The sequence below is a fragment of the Oncorhynchus gorbuscha genome, linkage group LG26 (assembly GCF_021184085.1).
Source record: "Oncorhynchus gorbuscha isolate QuinsamMale2020 ecotype Even-year linkage group LG26, OgorEven_v1.0, whole genome shotgun sequence".
Taxonomy (NCBI): domain Eukaryota; kingdom Metazoa; phylum Chordata; class Actinopteri; order Salmoniformes; family Salmonidae; genus Oncorhynchus; species Oncorhynchus gorbuscha.
In genome coordinates, this window is record NC_060198.1 from 31,811,004 (window position 1) to 31,831,435 (window position 20,432).

A 20,432-nucleotide genomic window follows, 5' to 3' on the forward strand; every position below is an offset into this window, starting at 1 on the left:
CCTTGAGATGATTCTACAACTTGATTGGAGTCCACCTGTGGTAAATGCAATTGATTGGACATGATTTGGAAAGGCACACACCTGTCTATATAAGGTCCCACATGTGACAGTGCATGTTAGTGCAAAACTGAGCAATCAGGGGAGAAGGGTTTGGTCAGGAAGGTGACCAAGAACCCGATGGTCACTCTGACAGAGCTCCAGAGTTCCTCTGTGGAGATGAGGGAACCTTCCAGAAGGAACCATCTCTGCAGCACTCCACTAATCAGGCCTGTGGTAGAGTGGCCAGACTGAATCCACTCCTCAGTAAAAAGGCACACTACAGCCCGCTTGGAGTTTGCCAAAAGGCACCTAAAGACTCTCAGACCATGAGAAAAAAAGATGCTCTGGTTTGATGAAACCAATATTTTACACTCTAGCCTGAATATCAAGCGCCACATCTGGAGGAAACCTGGCACCATCCCTACGGTGAAGCATGGTGGTGGCAGCATCATGCTATGGGGATGTTTTTCAGCGGCAGGGACTGGGAGACTAGTCAGGATCGAGGGAAAGATGAACGGAGCAAAATACAGAGACATCCTTGATGAAAACCTGCTTCAGCGCACTCAGGACCTCAGACTGGGGTAAGGCTTCACCTTCCAACAGGAGAACGCAAGGGTGGCTTCGGGACAAGTCTCAATGTCCTTGAGTGGCCCAGCCAGAGCCTGGATTTGAACCTCTTGAACATCTCTGAAGAGTCCTGATAATAGTTGTGTAGCAACGCTCCCCATCCAACCTGACAGAGCTTTGAGAGGATCTGCATAGATCTGCAATACAGGTGTGCCAAGCTTATACCGTCATATCCAAGACTCAAGGCTGTAATTGCTGCCAAAGGTGCTTCAACAAAGTACTGAGTAAAGGATCTGAATACTTATTTAAATCTCATATTTCCATGTTTTTTTTATTTGATAAATTTGCAAAAATTGATCAAAACCATTTTTTCTTTGTCAATATGAGGTATTGTGTGTAGGTTGAAAAGGGACAAAACAATTTGATTTTCTTTTAGAACAAGGCTGTAAACGTAACAAATGGTGGAAAAAGTCAAGGGGTCTGAATACTTTCCCAATACATTGTATATTAATCAGCACTGATAAAAGCAGACTGTTACGATTGAGAGAACATTTTAATAGAAAGCAGTACAAAAAAAAAAAAAAGTGAATAAATAAAAAAAGTAGTTATTTTCCTGACTGGTAAAAAAATGCAGTTTTAGACAAGCCTTGTGAAAATACAATAAACAGAGGAAATACAGTAGTTACAGACGTTGGTACGTAGGTGCGGCAGTGTGAATACAGTATAGTGCAATACAATAAAGGAGACGCAGTCCAATACAGTAGTTAAAAAGACCTACATTATATGTTTCCACCAACCACAGGGTTGAAGATTCATTCCAGAACATGTGGAGTGTTTGTCCACACACAGAGAGACAGAGAGACAGAACGACAGAACGACAGAGAAAATGTCACTGCCAGTCTAGCAGTGCTCACCATGTGAACATCAGTGATGCGACAGTGTTTTTGGTCAGTGCAGGAAAAAAACAACATTTCACAGTGTCACCAGAGGCCATTTGTAAGGCTCCCTTCTCTTCCCCAAAGCCATATCTCTCCAACCTACAATGTGTCCATTGTATGTTGATCTAGAGCAGGCGGGCCTCTAATGATCAAAATGTCATACTTCTTCATAATGAATTCCTGTCCTGATACAGGGTGTATGAAAGGGAGAAGTCAGTAGTGAAAGAATGTCAGTTATTTGGTATGAGGATCGTTGGTTACAGAACGACTCCCTGGGAACATTTAATGACTACGTCTGGCAGCAACTGGTCCCCCACCAAAAAAATAATCACACACAAATTCACTAAGGCCGCGAAACAGGCCTGCTAGACCACACAGTGTAACCACCCAGGCCCCGTCCACAGCAAACATGACACACACACACAAGCAAATGGAAAGAAGCCTATATCCTGTGCAGTCGGGGCAAGACACACACTCAAACACAAACTTCCAAGCGCACACATTCAAACGTGGCCCAAAACAAACACACAATTAGGGAAGCGCCCAGGAGCAGTTTTGGATCCTCCAGTTCAGGAAAAGCTACATTTAAACTGAGCGCAGATGAACAGAGAGGGAGAGGCATCATTCTGGCTCCTCCTCAATGCGGAGAGACTCCTCCTGAAAGCTGGTCTTTGTGAATGCCCAGGACAAAGAGAGATGGTCCAAACGACTATGTTTACAGTGCAGATAAACTTCCAGTATAAACAGAGGGAGCTTTTCCTATAGGAGTGTGAGAGACAGAGAGGGGGGGGGGGGGGTTGGAATAACAAGCTAGGGAGATGGAGGAGGATGGTGTGAGTGTTGAGGATAGACTGTTGGTGTGTGAAGGGGTGGGGGAGACAGACAGACCAGCTGAAATCAAGAGTATGTCTCAAGCTCTCGGTTTCCACTCCGTTGCCGACGTCTGCTGTGCTTTCAACAGTCCCCCCTGCGGAGACTGGACCTACTGAAGGAATTTCTGTGGAGACGTGAAAAGATCAAAAGACAGATTAAAATGCTGCTATCTGGATGAGGTTTTTTTGCAATGTGTGGATGAAGGAGCCTGTTAATTGCTGATTTGGTGTATGTGATTTTGTGTTCTGGCAGGTGTGGCTGTGCTGTATCTGGCTGTGATTAGAAATCATCCAGCCCTCATATAAGACACGCAGCTGGCTCCAAAAACACCCAGTCAGAAACCAAACAACAACGTGCCGGACGCTTTGCAAAACAGATCTGCTGAGATGATTGAAGGAGCAGCTGCATTGTGTGTGGATGAAGGGGTCCTACTAGTGGCACTCAGTGGGGCGTGATGCTTGTTTGTGTGACTACGCGTATGTAAAGTGTCGAGTTTCTACGGTGTTTTTCAAAGCAGAGGCTGGCAGTGGGGTGTTCAAATGGATTAGCTCACAGCGTGCGTGCTTGCATCTGTGTGTGTGTTAGACGGTGTCCGGTTACTATTGTGTAGGCTGTAGATGTCAGTGCTCTGTAGAGCTGGATGCACTCATGTTGTGTGTGTGTGTGTGTGCGCGCGGTGTGTCTCTGTATTATGAGTGTGTGTGTCCATGCATGTTCATAAGTGTGTGAATTCAGTTTCTTGTACATAGACATGGAATCACTGGTCACTTTAATAATGTTTACTTACTGTTTTACTTATCTTATATGTATATACTGTATTCTACTGTATTTTAGTCAATACCACTCAGACATTGCTCGTCCTAATATTGACATTTTCTTAATTCCATTCTTTGCTTTTTAGACTTGTGTGTATTGTTGTGAATTGTTAGATCCTACTGCACTGTTGGAGCTAGGAAAACAAGCATTTCGCTACACCCGCAATAACATCTGCTAAATATGTGCACGTGACCAATAAGATTTGATTTGTAACCTTTGTGTAGCAGACTGAAGCCCTGCAGCCGGCAGTGTCCTGTAGAGCTGGGGGATCTTGCGGGTGATGAGAGGTCCCAGAGACTCTTTCAGCTTATTGTAGTTCCTCTCCATTTCCTTGTGGTACTCTTTCTGGTCTGGACCAATCAGAGTCTTGTTCTTCCTCAGGGCATCCTCACACCTGCAGGAGAGGAAGGAACACACACACACAAGGAGTCAAAGTCTGTTCACTGGGTTATTGAACCATGTGTGTGTGTGTGTCAGACTGTCTAGTCCATGTACAGACTTTGTAAGGTGTCATCACCTCTTAGTGAAGTCTTTAAAGCAGAGGCGTAGTTTGTTGTGATGACGGTACAGCTTGGGGTCATCAGGAATGTCAGAGAGAAAGACCTGGGCCACCTCCAGAGGGCCCTGCACATGAGAGACAGAGATGGAGCGAAAGAGAGAGCGAGTGAGAGAGAGAGAGAGAGGGTTACATACACACTCCAACATGTCAAACACATAAAAAGGGATATTACACAACACACACAGTACCTGGTTGACAGTAGTGCCCACAGAGCCCTGCAGCACCATCTGTAGCATCTTGGCGTCGGCAGGCTCCTGGTGGGTAGCGAAGGCCAGCTCCTGGGTCTTCTTCTGCATGTCCTCTATAGCCACCTCCATGGGCACCAGGATGATCTGGAGAGAAGAGGGGACAGCGACATGATCATGTGCACTGCTTCACTGCTAGTGGATTAAGCTACTGTTATGTACTGTAAAGCTCTATGAGCACCTGGAAAAACACTGCTAAATATAAATCCCTTCACTGTTCACCATGTTTCACACTAGTCATACATGTACACAGTGACCCACCTCCTCTTTGTGGATGACGTTGACGCGTGTCTTGATGTAGGGGAAAGCGTGGGACGTGGTGAGGATGGACTTGCGTTTGTACTGCTCGTGCAGGTCCCCGTGGGCGCGCCCGTCCAAGGTGAAGGGGGTGCAGTACATGAAGGTGCGCAGGTTGTAGTTCTTGTCGAAGTAGGTGATCCTCTCCTTCAGCTCGTATGTGTCGAAGAAGGGCTCCACGTAGGTGATCTGGAGGTAGGCCTGACAGACATACAACACATATATTAGCACTGGAGGTAGGCCTGAGAGCCACGCAGATATACAACACATAGATCAGTACCACGGGGTCATTCCTCACGTCCCCATGTGAAAACCGCAACCCAAACCTTGAGTCGTTTCTCTTTCTGAGACTTTGGGCCTTATACCTTATTGGGGTCCAGCTTGTTCTTGTCCACATGGTTGGAGTCCTTGATAATCTCCACCACATCATCTCCAAACCGCTCAGCATAGAACTCCTGAACAAGACGTAGAGAGACATTCAAAAGACTGGTATCAGCTTATAATACATGATCCAGTGAGTTACAGAAATGATCACTGAGGTGTTTGGGTGTAGTATAAATGATTATTTTCTTGTCCTCCTCAGACCGTACCTCTAGTCTGTAGGAGATCTCAGCCAGCTTGGTGATAGAGGGCTCCTTGTACACAAACTCCTGCTCATCCAGGTCCCCAAAGCGACAGCCGTAGAAGCCCACCCGGAAGTAGGTCCCAAACATCCTCTACACACTATAGAGATGGGCATGAAAGACAGAGAGGGGGGAGGGGGAAGAATAGGAAAACAGAAAACAGAGATTACTTTCAGAGTCACTTAGTCTAAGTTGTCCTAAATTGACATGTTACAACCAGGGCTCCATATGCGACAACATATTTTGCTGTGCGACTTGAAGTTTTAATTTGGGGGTGCCTTCGTAAAGTATTCAGACCCCTTAAGTTTTACCACATTTTGTTACATTACAGCGTCATTCTATAATTGATGAAATAGATTCCCCCCTCAAATCTACATACAATACCCCATAATGAGACTTCTTGGGTATGACGTTACAAGATAGGCACACCTGTATTAGGGGAGTTTCTCCCATTCTTCTCTGCAGATCCTCCCAAGCTCTGTCAGTTTGGATGGGGAGCATCGCTGCACAGTTATTTTCATGTCTGTCCAGAGATGTTCAATTGGGTTCAAGTCCGGGCTCTGGCTGGGCCACTCAAGGACATTCAGAGACTCGTCCCGAAGCCACTCCTGTGTTGTCTTGGCTGTGTGCTTAGGGTCGTTGTCCTGTTGGAAAGTGAACCCTCACCCCATTCTGAGGTCCTGAGCGCTCTGGAGCAGGTTTTCGTCAAGGAGCTCTCTGTACTTTGCTCCGTTCATCATTGCCTCGATCCTGACTAGTCTCCCAATCCCAGCAGCTGAAAAACATCCCCACGGCGTGATGCTGCCACCACCATGATACACCGTAGGAATGGTGCCAGGTTTCCTCCAAACGTGATGCTTGGCATTCAGGCCAAAGAGTTCAATTTTGGCTTCATCAGACCAGAGAATCTTGTTTCTGATGGTCTGAGAGTCTTTAGGTGCCTTTCTACAAACTCCAAGCGGGCTGTCATGTGGCTTTTACTGAAGAGTGGCTTCCATCTGGCCAATCTTCAATAAAGTGGCATGTTGCAGAGATGGGAGAACTTTCCAGAAGGACAACCATCTCCACAGAGGAACTCTGGAGCTCTGTCAGAGTGACCATCGGGTTCTTGGTCACCTCCCTGACCAAAGACCTTCTCCCCCAATTGCTCAGTTTTGCCGGGTGGCCAGCTATAGGAAGAGTCTAGGTGGTTCCAAACTTCTTCCACTTAAGAATGATGGAGCCACTGTGTTCTTTTGGACCTTCAATGTTGCAGAACTTTTTTGGTACCCTTCCCCTGGGAACATCAGTGCTACCAAATAATTTTTTTAATTTAGAGCCCTAGTTAAAACATTGAAACCATATGCTACCACAGCAACCAGTAAATACACCCCAGAGAGTTGGAGCCAGTCAATCTTGTGCAACTGTTTTACACAACTATGTATTGGATAAGTGTGTGAAAGTGTGAATGCAATACTGTGGTTTGAAAAAGTGTTGGGGAGAGTTTTATTCCATTTCACTCACCAGTTAGGAAACATCATCCAGAAAAGACAGGAAAGGCAGGGAAACCACGGGGAAGAGAAATCAAATATTATTGTTTAAATGCATTTATAAACTGGGTGGTTTGAGCCCTGAATGCTATGACAAAACATGCATTTTTACTGCTTTAATTACATTGGTAACCAGATTATAATAGCAATAAGGCACCTCAGAGTTTGTGGAATATGGCCAATATACCACGGCTAAAGGGCTGTATCCAGGCACTCCGTGTTGCGTCGCGCATAAGAACAGCCGTTTGCCATGGTATATTGACCATATACCATACCCCAGCGTGCCTTATTGCTTAAATAAACTCAATATCCGTTAAGTTACACAAACAAACAGCATATTTAATTTACTTTACCTCCCATCCAGAACTCTGGTTGTAGATTTTGTTAAAGGCATCCTGCAACTTTCCATGGACAGTAGCCAGCTTCTTGAAGTCTCTGTTGGCCTCGTGGACCGGGAGTAGGATCTTATACACCTCGTTGATGGCCTCGTACATGGAAGCCTGCAGGGGAGATACAGTATGAAACTGTGAGAGGACAGTGAGAAGTCTACCTACAATTCATATATACATTACAAAAACCTGGCTTTCTCTATGTGAACATACAGCTCTGACTATTTACTAGGTGGCTCAAAGAGAGATTCAAACGTTATTTATCACGTATTTAAGGACATCTCAATGTAAAGAAGATCTGAGTAATACCATGTGGAAGGAGGTGGCAGCTTGCTCCAGCAGCCCCACCAGCCCCACCTCGCTGAAGTACTTCCCCGCACAGATACCCTCCTCCTCCGGGGACAGGATGTCATCAGACACCGCTGACTCCTCCAGAACATTAGATGAGATGTGCTACAGCAGGTAAGGGACATAACAGTCAGGAAAAGACTAAGGTTGTGAGGTATACTATAAATGGACAGGAAAACACAGGAAAACACTCCTGACCTGGAAGGTGACACAGCCAATGGGCAGGTAGCGGCAGTCCTCCAGCATGTTGAGGTACTCTGCCACCAGGGCGGCGCTGTGCACCAGGCAGTGGGCTGCCTCCGCGTGGTTCCCTCTCTCCGAGTGCTTCCCCGCCATGTTCTGCAGCCACGTCAGGCGCAGGTCAGGGGAATTCTGGTAGCCCTTGGCGATCCTGAGGGTGGGGGGGTGGGGGGGAAGACAGAAAATCAGGGCGGTAAATAGCTAATGCAATCTAAGCCGGGCCGGCAGGTAGCCTAGTGGTTAGAGCGTTGGGCCAGTAACCCGAAAGGTTGCTGGATCGAATCCCCGAGCTGACAAGGTAAAAATCTGTCGTTCTGCCCCGGAGCAAGACAGTTAACCCACTGTTCCCCGAGCGCTGAAGACGTGGATGTCAATTATGGCAGCCCCCCCCCCCCCGCACCTCTCTGATTCAGAGGGGTTGGGTTAAATGCAGAAGACACATTTCAGTTGAAGGCATTCAGTTGTACTGGCTTGGTATCCCCCTTTCCCCTTGGATGTCTCTTTACTGAGTTTGTGGATGTGAATGTGTTTGAGAGAAAGTGGTTGTGCCGATGAGACAGCTGTTGTATGTGTAATACCTGTACATGAGATCAATGAGCATCTCAGGGTCCTGCTGGTGCTCCTTCATCTTGACTGTGTCAGTCAGAATCATGTGCAGATTGAAGACCAGATCCTGGACCTGTTCTGGGAACGGGGAGTCCCGTAGCTCCAGGTCCTCCTCTGCGTAGGTCAGGATGGTTTTTAGGGAACGTCGGAGGTGCTCCTCGTTGAAGTTCTGAGATGTCCCCACCAGGGAGGACAGGGACATGGTGACCTGCATCTTCACCCGGGCAAAGTTCTACACCAGAGAGCAGATGCGTCAATACTCAAGACTACAGAAGGGATGTGACCAATACAGAATTCCACAACATGTCAGTTGATGGTGTTGAGACTGAACTGGAACCATCTTTACTTCTATTCTTATTGCATTGTTGACAGGTGAACCTGCAAGTAAGCATTTCACTATAACGTATACACCACCTGTATCCTGTGCACAGGACAAATATACGGGATTTGATTTGTATTATTGTGGGCAGATCTTAGCCTGAAAATCCAAACTGAATTCAATCTTCCTTTCACTTATTGTTTCATTTCATAACAGTTAAACGGAGTGTGAATGCAGTTTTGTCTTTCCGGGCTATGACACGCTTCTTCTGTATGAGTGAGACTCACGTTGCCGATCTCAAAGTTCTGCCTCATCAGCAGGTAGAGGGAGGCGGAGGCCTGACTCCGGACAGAGCCCACACTGCTGCTGCAGTGGCGGAGCAGACGCAGACACAGGTCAGCACACAGCTCTGTGTCCTCCTCAAACAGCATCTCTGGGAACTACACACACAGGACACACAACACTTAATCCACCCACACACACACACACACACACACACACACACACACACACACACACACACACACACACACCCACACACACACACACACACACACACACACACACACACACACACACACACACACACACACACACACTTTGTGTGTGTAACTAACATACGGGCGGCAAACACACACACCTTAAAGACCAGTCCCCTCTGTGTAGTGAAGCAGTGCTGCAGGAAGAGGGCACTCTGACTCCCTGCCATGCTGTGGAGGAGGACTCTCAACACCCCTCCCAAAACACTCTCCTTCAGCTCCGACGCCAGCACCGTCTTCACTATGATCTCCAGCGTGTCCAGGACGACCAGAGAGGCTTCAGTGGCCAGGTTTCCATCCACCACGGACTCCTGCTCCGTCTCCGCCTTAGTTCTGCAACGAAACAGGGTTTTACAATCCCTCAGACACACACAAATACGTACAAAAGACGCTATACCACGTGCCTACACAAATACTGAACACAGACCGTTGATGACAAGTTCTATCGAGTCATTGGTCTACCTCAGCATTAATCTGTGCATATGGCGGGGACCTACTTGTCGACTCGGTCTGTGTTCTGTCTCCAGTGAGTGACGTTCTTCCGCCATCTGACATTCTCATTGCCATATGGACTCCGCTCTGAACAAAAACAAAAACATAAGGACACTTGTAACAACCCCAAAGGGACATTGCATGTAGAAAAATCTCAAACTTTGAAGGCCCATCCGGTGCTGGTACCTCTGCAGCGACGGACCATCTCCTGTCGGGCTCCGATGGTTCCCAGTATGGCCTCCTCTAGACGGGCCTTCATGTCCTGAGACTTCTTAAACGTCAGGCTGTTGATACGCTCCAGAGCCTTCTTCCCCTGGGACAACCAATCAGAGATGGAACGGTCAGAACGGCTATAATAGGTATTCAGGTATTCCAACAGGGGTATGAGAGTCTGATCAGTGAGGGGGACAGAAGTGGTGGTCGAAGCGGGACACCAGGTGAAGGTCTGATCAGTGAGGGGGGACAGAAGCCTACCTTGTCGAAGCGGGCAGCAGGTCTGATCAGTGAGGGGGGACAGAAGTGGTGCCTACCTTGTACTCGAAGCGGGACACCGAGAGGTGCAGCAGGTCTGATCAGTGAGGGGGGACAGAAGTGGTGCCTACCTTGTACTCGAAGCGGGACACCGAGAGGTGCAGCGGTCTGATCAGTGAGGACACCGAGAGGTGCAGCAGGTCAGCAGGTCTGATCAGTGAGGGGGACAGAAGTGGTGCCTACCTTGTACTCGAAGCGGGACACCGAGAGGTGCAGCAGGTCTGATCAGTGAGGGGGGACAGACCTTGTAGTGGTGATCCTGCCTACCTTGTACTCGAGCGGGACACCGAGAGGTGCAGCAGGTCTGATCGAAGTGGTGCAGGACACCGAGAGGTGCAGCAGGTCTGATCAGTGAGGGGGGGACAGAAGTGGTGCCTACCTTGTACTCGAAGCAGGACACCGAGAGGTGCAGCAGGTCTAGCAGCCTGTTGATCTGCAGCACAGAGAGGTCCGACACCCAGCTCTCCAGCAGCGCAGCGTCTGCGTTCTTCAGGACCCACAGGAAAGACACTAGCAGAGTCCTACTGCACTCTGCCGACAGAGAGCTGCACTGACGACCAGCCTGGGAGGGAGATGAACACCCACATTAGGGCTAGGAGTTTTCCCTGATGTCACTTTGCAAACTAAGTGGATGAGAAAGAGTGTCAGAGGAGCTGATGAGCAGTGAGCCATCTACAGGTAGTGAGGGGTAGTTCAGTGTGGAGGCTGTCATTAGAAGGCATGCTGTACACCCTCTGGTGTTGTGGATTTGCCCCATGCTGGTACTGTACCTTAGTGTGAAAGTGTACTACAAAGGATCTCAATAACAGGGGAGGGAGTAAATAAGTCCAATCGTTACCAGGGTTACTGGAGTTACTAAAAATGCCTGAGATATGAAAGCCTGAGGCAGTAAGCTCCACACAGCAGAGGGGGGCTGATGGTTTCTCATTACTCACCACCGTGGGCATGGTGAAGTTGGGGGCTTTGGCATGCGGCAGCGGGGAGCCAGCGATCGCCATGGCGACAGACTGACTGATGGTTCCGTTGTCTGGGTCCCCATCGTCTTGCATAGCGGGGGCGTGGCGGCCCCGGGCGGGAGAAGTGTCTGACAAACACAGGAACAAAACATACTGCTGATTCTATCAACCTAAGCGAGAGTAACTAACTAGCATGCAATCTCCCACCTCCAATCAGGGTTTAAACACAATGCCACATGGTCAGAGAAGAGGAAGATGATGCTGGTTAATCTACAGTAGGGGTAGGCAACTAGATTAGGCCGCGGGACGATTTTTGTTGGAGCGGATGGTTGGGGGGGCCATAACATAAATATAATAATTTATACACTGCGAATTGACCACAACTAAGCCCAAAAAAAGATTGTATTTGAGAATAACAATATTTCATATATTGATTATATTGAGACATATCTCTTTTTTATTTGTGGGAATACTTGGGAACAGACTTCCTAAATTCATTCCTGGTGATTGGACAGTCTTTTTTTTTTTTTTACTACCCCCCAAAAACTTGCTGGATATTTTTGGCACGTTTCCTTCTCACCTGTGAAGTCATGGAGCTGGGGTAGGGTGTCCATGACGATGGGGATGAGGGGCAGGTAGAGCTGGGCGATGTGGGTTCGCACCTGGGGGTCCGTATAGCGAGGGTCCGCATCATGACTGCACATCAGAGAGTGGACTGCACTGATGGCCTTCTTATGCAGGAAAAACACCCTGGGGGAGACTGAATGAGTCAGTACATGCCGTATGCGTCTAATTGTGTGTGTGTGTGTGTGTGTGAAGCCTCCTCACCCCTCCCCATCAGGCTCCAGGATGAGGGATAGTTCAGTCAGCAGCAGGCCAGACAGGAAGTGTTGCTGTCTGAAGGGGACGGAGAGCTCAAACATACTGGCCACACCCTGGTCCTGGTGCATACTGGAGAACGCTGAACCCTGAGAGAGGGAGGGAGATGGATGGATGGTGAGAGGAGGGAGAGGGAGGACTTTCTAGCAAGAGTATTACTACAGATGTCCGCAGATGACAAAGTTGGCCCTTGGTCAAGATCACTGTGTTGCCTAGTAAGGGATGGAGCTACCTGGGAGGTGGTGGAGGAGGTGGAGGGGGGAGGGCGAGGCGGGGGGGGCTGAGGGTGGAGCATGGTAGGTTGAGGGTGACGTAGTGCTCATGGCTGCACACAATGCGGGTGAAGTCCATTCTCAGAGCAGTCAGAGAGCTGGGGTTCTGGGCTGTGTGGAACTTGTTGGCAATCTGGCACACACAGACACACACAGAGAGACATATGGTTCAGGTATGTGTAAGACAACGTATTCAGGGATGGGTTGCAGTAAAAGCAAATGATGTCATGTGTGTTTGTCATTTGTGATGACTGACAGTGGGTGTAAATACTGCCTTGTATTGTGGCAGAATAGTGACACTGTCTGTATTCATGTTCGTACGTGCCTGTTTGTAGTAGAACCAGACACTCACTGTCTGAGAGTGGGTGAGTGGGTGTCTGTGTTTATCGTTGGAGCAGATGACAGGACCTGTGTATGTGTGTGTACCTGTTTGTAGTAGGAGCGGATGAGGTTGAAGACAAAACCCCGGTCCATGAGAGACAGCAGGTCATTCAGGAAGAAGGCCAGACTGCTGTTCAACCTCTCCACAAGCTCCACATCCTGAGAGAGAGACAGGGAAGGAGGGAGAGAAAGTCTGTGATTAGAGAATATGGGAAGGGCTAAAAGGACAGAAGTTATACTTTGTATTCCCTAAAAAAGGGAAACGTGACTCCTACGTTCTAATGGCCCTTGGGTTGTGGCCACTGTACCTTGTGGTATCGCCCCGCTACATCAGCACTGATAGCCCCCACTAGAGCAGCGATGTCATCCACAAAGCGGTCTGGGAAGCGCTGGCGTCTGGGAAGGTCTATCCGGGAGCACAGGAACAGGTGGTGGGACATACTCTTCGTCTGGGAGAGGAGGAAAAGAGGGATCACTGATTGTATCTAATTCTTCAAATGAACACTGGCTATGTAAAACATCACATTCCTTCACGCTTTTCTGTGAATGACAAATTTGACCAACTGTTTCTTGATTTACGGAAATCCATAAACGGCCTGTGTGATGAGGACGAGTGAGTAAGATCAAGATCTCATGAACGATGCCATGCAAGACACAACAGTCATCATCCTCATCATTCAGATACGTACCATGAGCTGGAAGAAGAACCAGGCCTGTTGCAGTGCCGCCTCCCTCACTGTGCTGGTGCTCACCACCCACTGTAGTGCCAGCTCCTCATGGAGCAGCTGCACCCGTTAGTAAACAGAATCAGAGAGAAACACCCAGGCAGAGCGCAGTACACCACGGTTAGCAACACAGTGGCTAACGCAGGAAAAGCTAGCTGAAATACCCAGGTAAAAATGTGAACGTGTGAAAATACTGAGCTAACACCAGTACCATACAATCTCTCATAAAAAGGTAGGGTCTGTCTGTCTGCTAACACACACAGTGTTAACACTAATATTCTAGAACACTAACAGGTCTTATAATGTAGGCTTATTCTGGGAGATCCCAGATAACGAACTTTACTCATACCTGGCTTTGATGACTGTGTCAACATTCAAAAGCTGATGCATTAAACAACTACTTATCTCGCTCACACACACACACACACACACACACACACACACACACACACACACACACACACACACACACACACACACACACACACACACACACACACACACACACACACACACACACACACACACACACACACACACACACACAATATGAACTGATAAGCACCTGTGTGTGTGTGTTACACATTCTGACAAACACAGCATGGGTGAGGACGGACAAGGGTGTTAATATCGTGTTTTAGACAGTGTATGACAACGGTACCTTCTTGGCAATCTGTCTTGTTGGAGCTGAACAGAAGGTGGCGCTGTCCACAAAGGCAGACATGCGATTGCAGCCACGATCACTTGCCTGACAAGAGTAGCGGAGCGATGGAAACACAGTGATGAAGACAAAGAGCAGGAGTCAGCAAGGTGGAATAAAGATGAATGAAAAATACAAGAAATGTGATGGATGGCTAGAGGACTTCCTGGACTCAACGGACTAGCTTGGATATAACTGACGTTAGTGCCAATTGAGGTTCAGATGTCCCATGCGGTTGGTAGGATGAAATGTGATCCTAGTGAAAAGCATCGTTGTGAATTAACGAGGCTGAGTCGAGCTCAGCCAAGGAGGGCGAAAAGGAACAGACCAATGACAGACAGACAGCTGACAAAACGGACCGTAGACAAACACACAGCGCAGCAGCCACATAGGAGTGGAGGAGGGAAGGGCAGCGAGGAGGGTGTTTGTTGGGTACGGGGTGAACATGGGGTTTGTTCTGGTGGCCAAAGCGTTACAGCATGTTCAGATAGAAATGTATCGGGTAGAACAGACGCCATTGGCTCGTGTAGAATAGGGAACAATGTCTGCTCTAGTCATTGTATTTCTCTCTGCAACGTTCTGAACAATTCTCGTTACTGAATGAACCGGCACCCATGGAGGAGGGGTAGGTAGGTAGTTGAAGGTAGGGAAGGAGGGTTGTTGGCACCTGCTTGAGCTCACAGGTGAAGTTGGGGTTCCGGCGTAGCACAGCTCTGGAGCCCCCGGGGGCATAAGCAGAGTTTACCCAGGAGTGGGAGCGGTCTATCCCCTAGAACATCATATCACATCAGCCACCACACCGACACACAGGCAGCCACAGGCCATGGGGGAGAGAGGGAGGGACGGAAGGTTAGGGAGGGTGGGAAGGAGGGGTGGAGACTAGGGTCAAATGAGAAAGAGAGAGCGAGAGAGAGAGACGGGGGGGGGGGGGTAGCAAGGGATAGAACACAGAGGGCCAGACAGACATAGGCACATCACATGATTGCATAATTGACAACAGCGGTAGAATCAACCAACCATTGGCACAGACAGGCAGGAATCACAGGCATGCACATCAAGATACGACACTGGAGGGCCACTACAGGAGGACGAGGGGAGTCTGATTGTATGTTTATTCACAGGAAACACATCAGACAGACATTCCGCGTACATTTAAACAGCCTGAATGCCATTTAACCCCGATTTGAGTAAGTGTCTACGTTTAGACTGGAAGAGGCAGCAACACTATCATAAGCACACAGATAACATATTCAGGAGTTTGTCACGTAGTGCCTTGTCTTCCCCAACTAGAGAAGAAACGGAACAGGTTGTATTTAAAGTACCTAGACATGACAGGTTGTATTTACAGTACCTAGACAGGACAGAACAGGCTGTATTTACAGTACCTAGACAGGGCAGGTTGTATTTACAGTACCTAGACAGGACAGGTTGTATTTACAGTACCTAGACAGGACAGAACAGGTTGTATTTACAGTACCTAGACAGGACAGAACAGGTTGTATTTACAGTACCTAGACAGGACAGAACAGGTTGTATTTACAGTACCTAGACAGGACAGAACAGGTTGTATTTACAGTACCTAGACAGGACAGAACAGGTTGTATTTACAGTACCTAGACAGGACAGAACAGGTTGTATTTACAGTACCTAGACAGGACAGAACAGGTTGTATTTACAGTACCTAGACAGGACAGAACAGGTTGTATTTACAGTACCTAGACAGGACAGAACAGGTTGTATTTACAGTACCTAGACAGGACAGGTTAAATTTACAGTACCTAGACAGGACAGGTTAAATTTACAGTACCTAGACAGGACAGGCTGTATTTACAGTACCTAGACAGGGACAGGTTGTATTTACAGTACCTAGACAGGACAGAACAGGTTGTATTTACAGTACCTAGACAGGACAGGTTGTATTTACAGTACCTAGACAAGACAGAACAGGCTGTATTTACAGTACCTAGACAGGACAGGCTGTATTTACAGTACCTAGACAGGGCAGGTTGTGTTTACAGTACCTAGACAGGACAGGTTGTATTTACAGTACCTAGACAGGACAGGTTGTATTTACAGTACAGGACAGGCTGTATTTACAGTACCTAGACAGGACAGAACAGGCTGTATTTACAGTACCTAGACAGGACAGGTTGTATTTACAGTACCTAGACAAGACAGAACAGGCTGTATTTACAGTACCTAGACAGGACAGAACAGGAGTACCTAGACAGGACAGAACAGGCTGTATTTACAGTACCTAGACAGGACAGGCTGTATTTACAGTACCTAGACAGGACAGGTTGTATTTACAGTACCTAGACAGGACAGGAGTACCTAGACAGGACAGGAGTACCTAGACAGGACAGGTTGTATTTACAGTACCTAGACAGGACAGGTTGTATTTACAGTACCTAGACAGGACAGGTTGTATTTACAGTACCTAGACAGGACAGGTTGTATTTACAGTACCTAGACAGGACAGAACAGGTTGTATTTACAGTACCTAGACAGGACAGAACAGGAGTACCTAGACAGGACAGGTTGTATTTACAGTACCTAGACAGGACAGGTTGTATTTACAGTACCTAGACAGGACAGGTTGTATTTACAGTACCTAGACAGGACAGAACAGGTTGTATTTACAGTACCTAGACAGGACAGGTTGTATTTACAGTACCTAGACAGGACAGGTTGTATTTACAGTACCTAGACAGGACAGAGGATGTATTTACTGTACAGAACAGGTTGTATTTACAGTACCCAGACAGGACAGGTTGTATTTACAGTACCTAGACAGGACAGGTTGTATTTACAGTACCTAGACAGGACAGGTTGTATTTACAGTAAATACAACCAACAAACACCCAAGACAGAGGACAGAACAGGTTGTATTTACAGTACCTAGACAGGACAGGTTGTATTTACAGTACCTAGACAGGACAGGTTGTATTTACAGTACCTAGACAGGACAGGACAGAGGATGTATTTACTGTACAGAACAGGTTGTATTTACAGTACCTAGACAGGACAGGTTGTATTTACAGTACCTAGACAGGACAGGACAGAGGATGTATTTACTGTACAGAACAGGTTGTATTTACAGTACCTAGACAGGACAGGTTGTATTTACAGTAAATACAACCAACAAACACCCAAGACAGAGGACAGAACAGGTTGTATTTACAGTACCTAGACAGGACAGGTTGTATTTATAGTAAATACAACCAACAAACACCCAAGACAGAGGACAGAACAGGTTGTATTTACAGTACCTAGACAGGACAGGACAGGTTGTATTTATAGTAAATACAACCAACAAACACCCAAGACAGAGGACAGAACAGGTTGTATTTACAGTACCTAGACAGGAAAAAGGCAATGTCTAACATAGCTGTATTACCAGAGAGGAGCCAATGCGAGAACTCAAATCAATACCATTTGATTTGTATTGGAGGTAGAACTGACCTTGCTGCCGATGATCCTCTGCACCTCCTCGTCAGGTGACGTGGGGGTGCTGGCCAGGTCAGGGTTGGAGTTACTGATGCTCTTGGAGCGGGCCAAGTGCAGGGTGCTGGGGCGGGCCGTTGCCCTGGACAACGTGGCGTACTGGATAGGCAGCTCGTAGGCCGGGGTGGCACCCCCTGGTCAGGGAGAAGAGGAGGGCACTGATACCAAAAGACACACTTATGCTCGTTTTAGTACTTGAGTGAGAATTCTCCAACCACAAGGTTAAATGAATCACACCCAAGCACATCAGAGACATGGATAGATTAAAATACTCTTCCTTGAAAGCATTGGGACTACATCATTACAGCTGGTGTGGAGATACAGTGAATCTTCATTGTCTGCTGTTCCATTCCTCACCAGTAGGGGGCATGGCAGGTTCAGCAGTGGGCAGGTGGAAGCAGTAGTGGATGTAGGAGGCCAGAAGGTTGTTCCTGCCATGCTGGTCCTGGTTCCCCTCCAGGTTCTTATGGATCTGGTTGACCAGCAGGGACATGGCCTCGAACGCTGCACGGCCCAGGTTCACTGAGAGATGGGAATGGGGGAAAAAGAGGCAGAGATCACACATGGGTTTGCACTTTTGGGACTGTTCCATTTATTACATTGTACAAGGCAAGCTCAATCGAGCGTAGACATAGAATATTTGAAAAATGTATCCTAGACCTGGGAGAAATATTTGACCAGGAGTGTTTCTGCGCGAGAGATGAGGATCTTGAAAGGGCGATGAGGGATGAGTCAATCTAAGATGGCCGCCCTCTGTAAAGTCAGCCAAGCCACTCACCGATCTGTCCTGCGATGACGGGCGGGTGGACGATGAGCAGGATGAGTTTGGAGAGCAGCTGGTGGAGGAAGCGGACGCAGGTGTCGAGTAGCGCCCCCCCGCAGGCCGGTCATGCTGGCCTTCAGCTCACCCTCCACGTTGGACTCACTGATGATACAGTCCTTCAGACGAAACGGGAACGAGTACTCCTCCAGGACATAACACAGGGTGAAGAACTTATCCAGGTGGGGGTCCTAAGAGACAAAGTCACATGGGGGGGGGGGGGGGGGGTAATTCATTTAATTTACAATCCCATTGAATAGAGTATTAGAGAAAGTGAGGTAAAGAGAGAGAGAGAGAGAGAGAGAGAGAGGAGAGAAGTGAGAGAGGGAGAGAGAGAGAGCGAGAGAAAGAGAGTTACCTGAGTGTGAACTGAGGAGGCAGCTGTCACCTCCACATTGAACACCTGCTTGTGATTATCCACCCACTTCATGCCTGGAAGCTGCACCTGCAATACACACACACATTACCTACATCAAAACTCAGCCACACACAGACTAAGCATACAAACTTGTGAGTTCATGAGAACTGAGCATGCATGTGCTCGCACACTTACGTCAGGGGTGAGGACGGAGTAGCTGGGTGGTGGTTTCTCCACAGAGACGGGCAGACTGAAGGAACCGGTCCGTAGGCGGCCATGTTGCATCAGAGGAATCCACTGTGGACAGACAATTTAATGCACCTTGTTACATCACACATAAATAAAAGACACAGCACAGCCAATCACTGATGACACTTCTAGTGTTTCAAAGGCCTAAATATTAGTAGCTTGTAACTGAGGTATGTAATGGGTAGGGAGGCACCCTAACTTGGGTCCATAGGTTTCCCTGGTCAGGTAAGTGGAAAAACCTCTGGGTCCCTGTGAAGCGTACTCACGGTGTATCCCACAGGGGTCTCCAGGGGCGTGTTCTGTTTGGGCTGACAGCTGATGTGGTAGAAGGTGAACAGGAGGTGGTGGTTGTCTGTCAGATTGGCTGGAATCTTCATCTTCACCTCCTCATAGAACTCTGGAGACCTGAGGGGAGAGAGAGTGATAGGTGAGAGGGAAGGGGAGGAGGAGGGAAGGGGAGGAGGAGAGACAGCATGAGAGGATGAGTGTGGAAGAGAGAGTGATAGGTGAGAGGGAAGGGGAGGAGGAGGGAAGGGGAGGAGGAAAGAGACAGAATGAGAGGATGAGTGTGGAAGAGAGAGTGATAGGTGAGAGGGAAGGGGAGGAGGAGGGAAGGGGAGGAGGAAAGAGACAGAATGAGAGGATGAGTGTGGAAGAGAGAGATAGGTGAGAGAGTGAAGGGGAGGAGGAGGGAAGGGGAGGAGGAAAGAGACCGAATGAGAGGATGAGTGTGGAAGAGAGTGAAGGGGAGGAGGAGGGAAGGGGAGGAGGAAAGAGACAGAATGAGAGGATGAGTGTGGAAGAGAGAGTGATAGGTGAGAGGGAAGGGGAGGAGGAGGGAAGGGGAGGAGGAAAGAGACAGAATGAGAGGATGAGTGTGGAAGAGAGAGATAGGTGAGAGAGGAAGGGGAGGAGGAGGGAAGGGGAGGAGGAAAGAGACAGAATGAGAGGATGAGTGTGGAAGAGAGAGTGATAGGTGAGAGAGGGAAGGGGAGGAGGAGGGAAGGGGAGGAGGAAAGAGACAGAATGAGAGGATGAGTGTGGAAGAGAGAGTGATAGGTGAGAGAGGGAAGGGGAGGAGGAGGGAAGGGGAGGAGGAAAGAGACAGAATGAGAGGATGAGTGTGACAGAAGAGAGGATGAGTGTGGAAGAGGGAAGGGGAGGAGGAGGGAAGGGGAGGAGGAAAGAGACAGAATGAGAGGATGAGTGTGGAAGAGAGTGATAGGTGAGAGGGAAAGGGGAGGAGGAGGGAAGGGGAGGAGGAAAGAGACAGAATGAGGGAGGAGGAGTGGGAAGGGAAGGGGAGGGGGAAAGAGACAGAATGAGATGATGAAAGAGACAGAATGAGAGGATGAGTGTGGACAGAATGAGAGATGAGTGTAGAGTGATAGGTGAGAGGGAAGGGAGGAGGAGAGAGACAGAATGAGAGGAGTGTGGAAGAGAGGATAGGTGAGAGAGGGAAGGGGAGGAGGGAAGGGAGGAGGAAAGAGACAGAATGAGAGGATGAGTGTAGGTGAGAGGGAAGGGGAGGAGAGAGAGACAGAATGAGAGGATGAGTGTGGAAGAGAGAGTGAGAGAGGGAAGGGAAGGGGAGGAGGAGAGACAGAATGAGAGGATGAGTGTGGAAGAGAGAGT

The 20,432-nt window shown here is 48.2% G+C and overlaps 1 protein-coding gene and 1 long non-coding RNA gene across 2 annotated transcripts in view; both read right to left on the reverse strand.

Annotated features, from left to right (window-relative positions):
- Nucleotides 1-918: 918 nt before the first annotated feature.
- Nucleotides 919-20,432, reverse strand: part of LOC124015300 (dedicator of cytokinesis protein 7-like) — a 47,098-nt gene continuing 27,584 nt past the window's right edge. The window contains 33 exon segments of the mRNA XM_046330455.1: nt 919-2,541; nt 3,448-3,627; nt 3,751-3,857; nt 3,981-4,124; nt 4,299-4,535; nt 4,700-4,789; nt 4,925-5,050; nt 6,840-6,986; nt 7,185-7,328; nt 7,422-7,614; nt 8,042-8,301; nt 8,676-8,828; nt 9,029-9,260; nt 9,425-9,506; nt 9,606-9,732; nt 10,330-10,512; nt 10,886-11,034; nt 11,487-11,656; nt 11,735-11,874; nt 12,018-12,062; nt 12,065-12,190; nt 12,484-12,597; nt 12,747-12,887; nt 13,128-13,223; nt 13,825-13,911; nt 14,531-14,632; nt 17,329-17,504; nt 17,728-17,892; nt 18,149-18,248; nt 18,250-18,381; nt 18,549-18,635; nt 18,744-18,845; nt 19,064-19,202. Of these exon segments, the coding sequence (XP_046186411.1) occupies nt 2,499-2,541; nt 3,448-3,627; nt 3,751-3,857; nt 3,981-4,124; nt 4,299-4,535; nt 4,700-4,789; nt 4,925-5,050; nt 6,840-6,986; nt 7,185-7,328; nt 7,422-7,614; nt 8,042-8,301; nt 8,676-8,828; nt 9,029-9,260; nt 9,425-9,506; nt 9,606-9,732; nt 10,330-10,512; nt 10,886-11,034; nt 11,487-11,656; nt 11,735-11,874; nt 12,018-12,062; nt 12,065-12,190; nt 12,484-12,597; nt 12,747-12,887; nt 13,128-13,223; nt 13,825-13,911; nt 14,531-14,632; nt 17,329-17,504; nt 17,728-17,892; nt 18,149-18,248; nt 18,250-18,381; nt 18,549-18,635; nt 18,744-18,845; nt 19,064-19,202 (4,519 nt within the window). The 3' untranslated portion in view covers nt 919-2,498.
- Nucleotides 15,823-16,169, reverse strand: LOC124015301. The gene is made up of 2 exons (XR_006835130.1): nt 16,121-16,169; nt 15,823-16,062 (listed from the first exon to the last, which is right to left on the reverse strand). It is a non-coding gene; the product is annotated as an uncharacterized LOC124015301 (long non-coding RNA).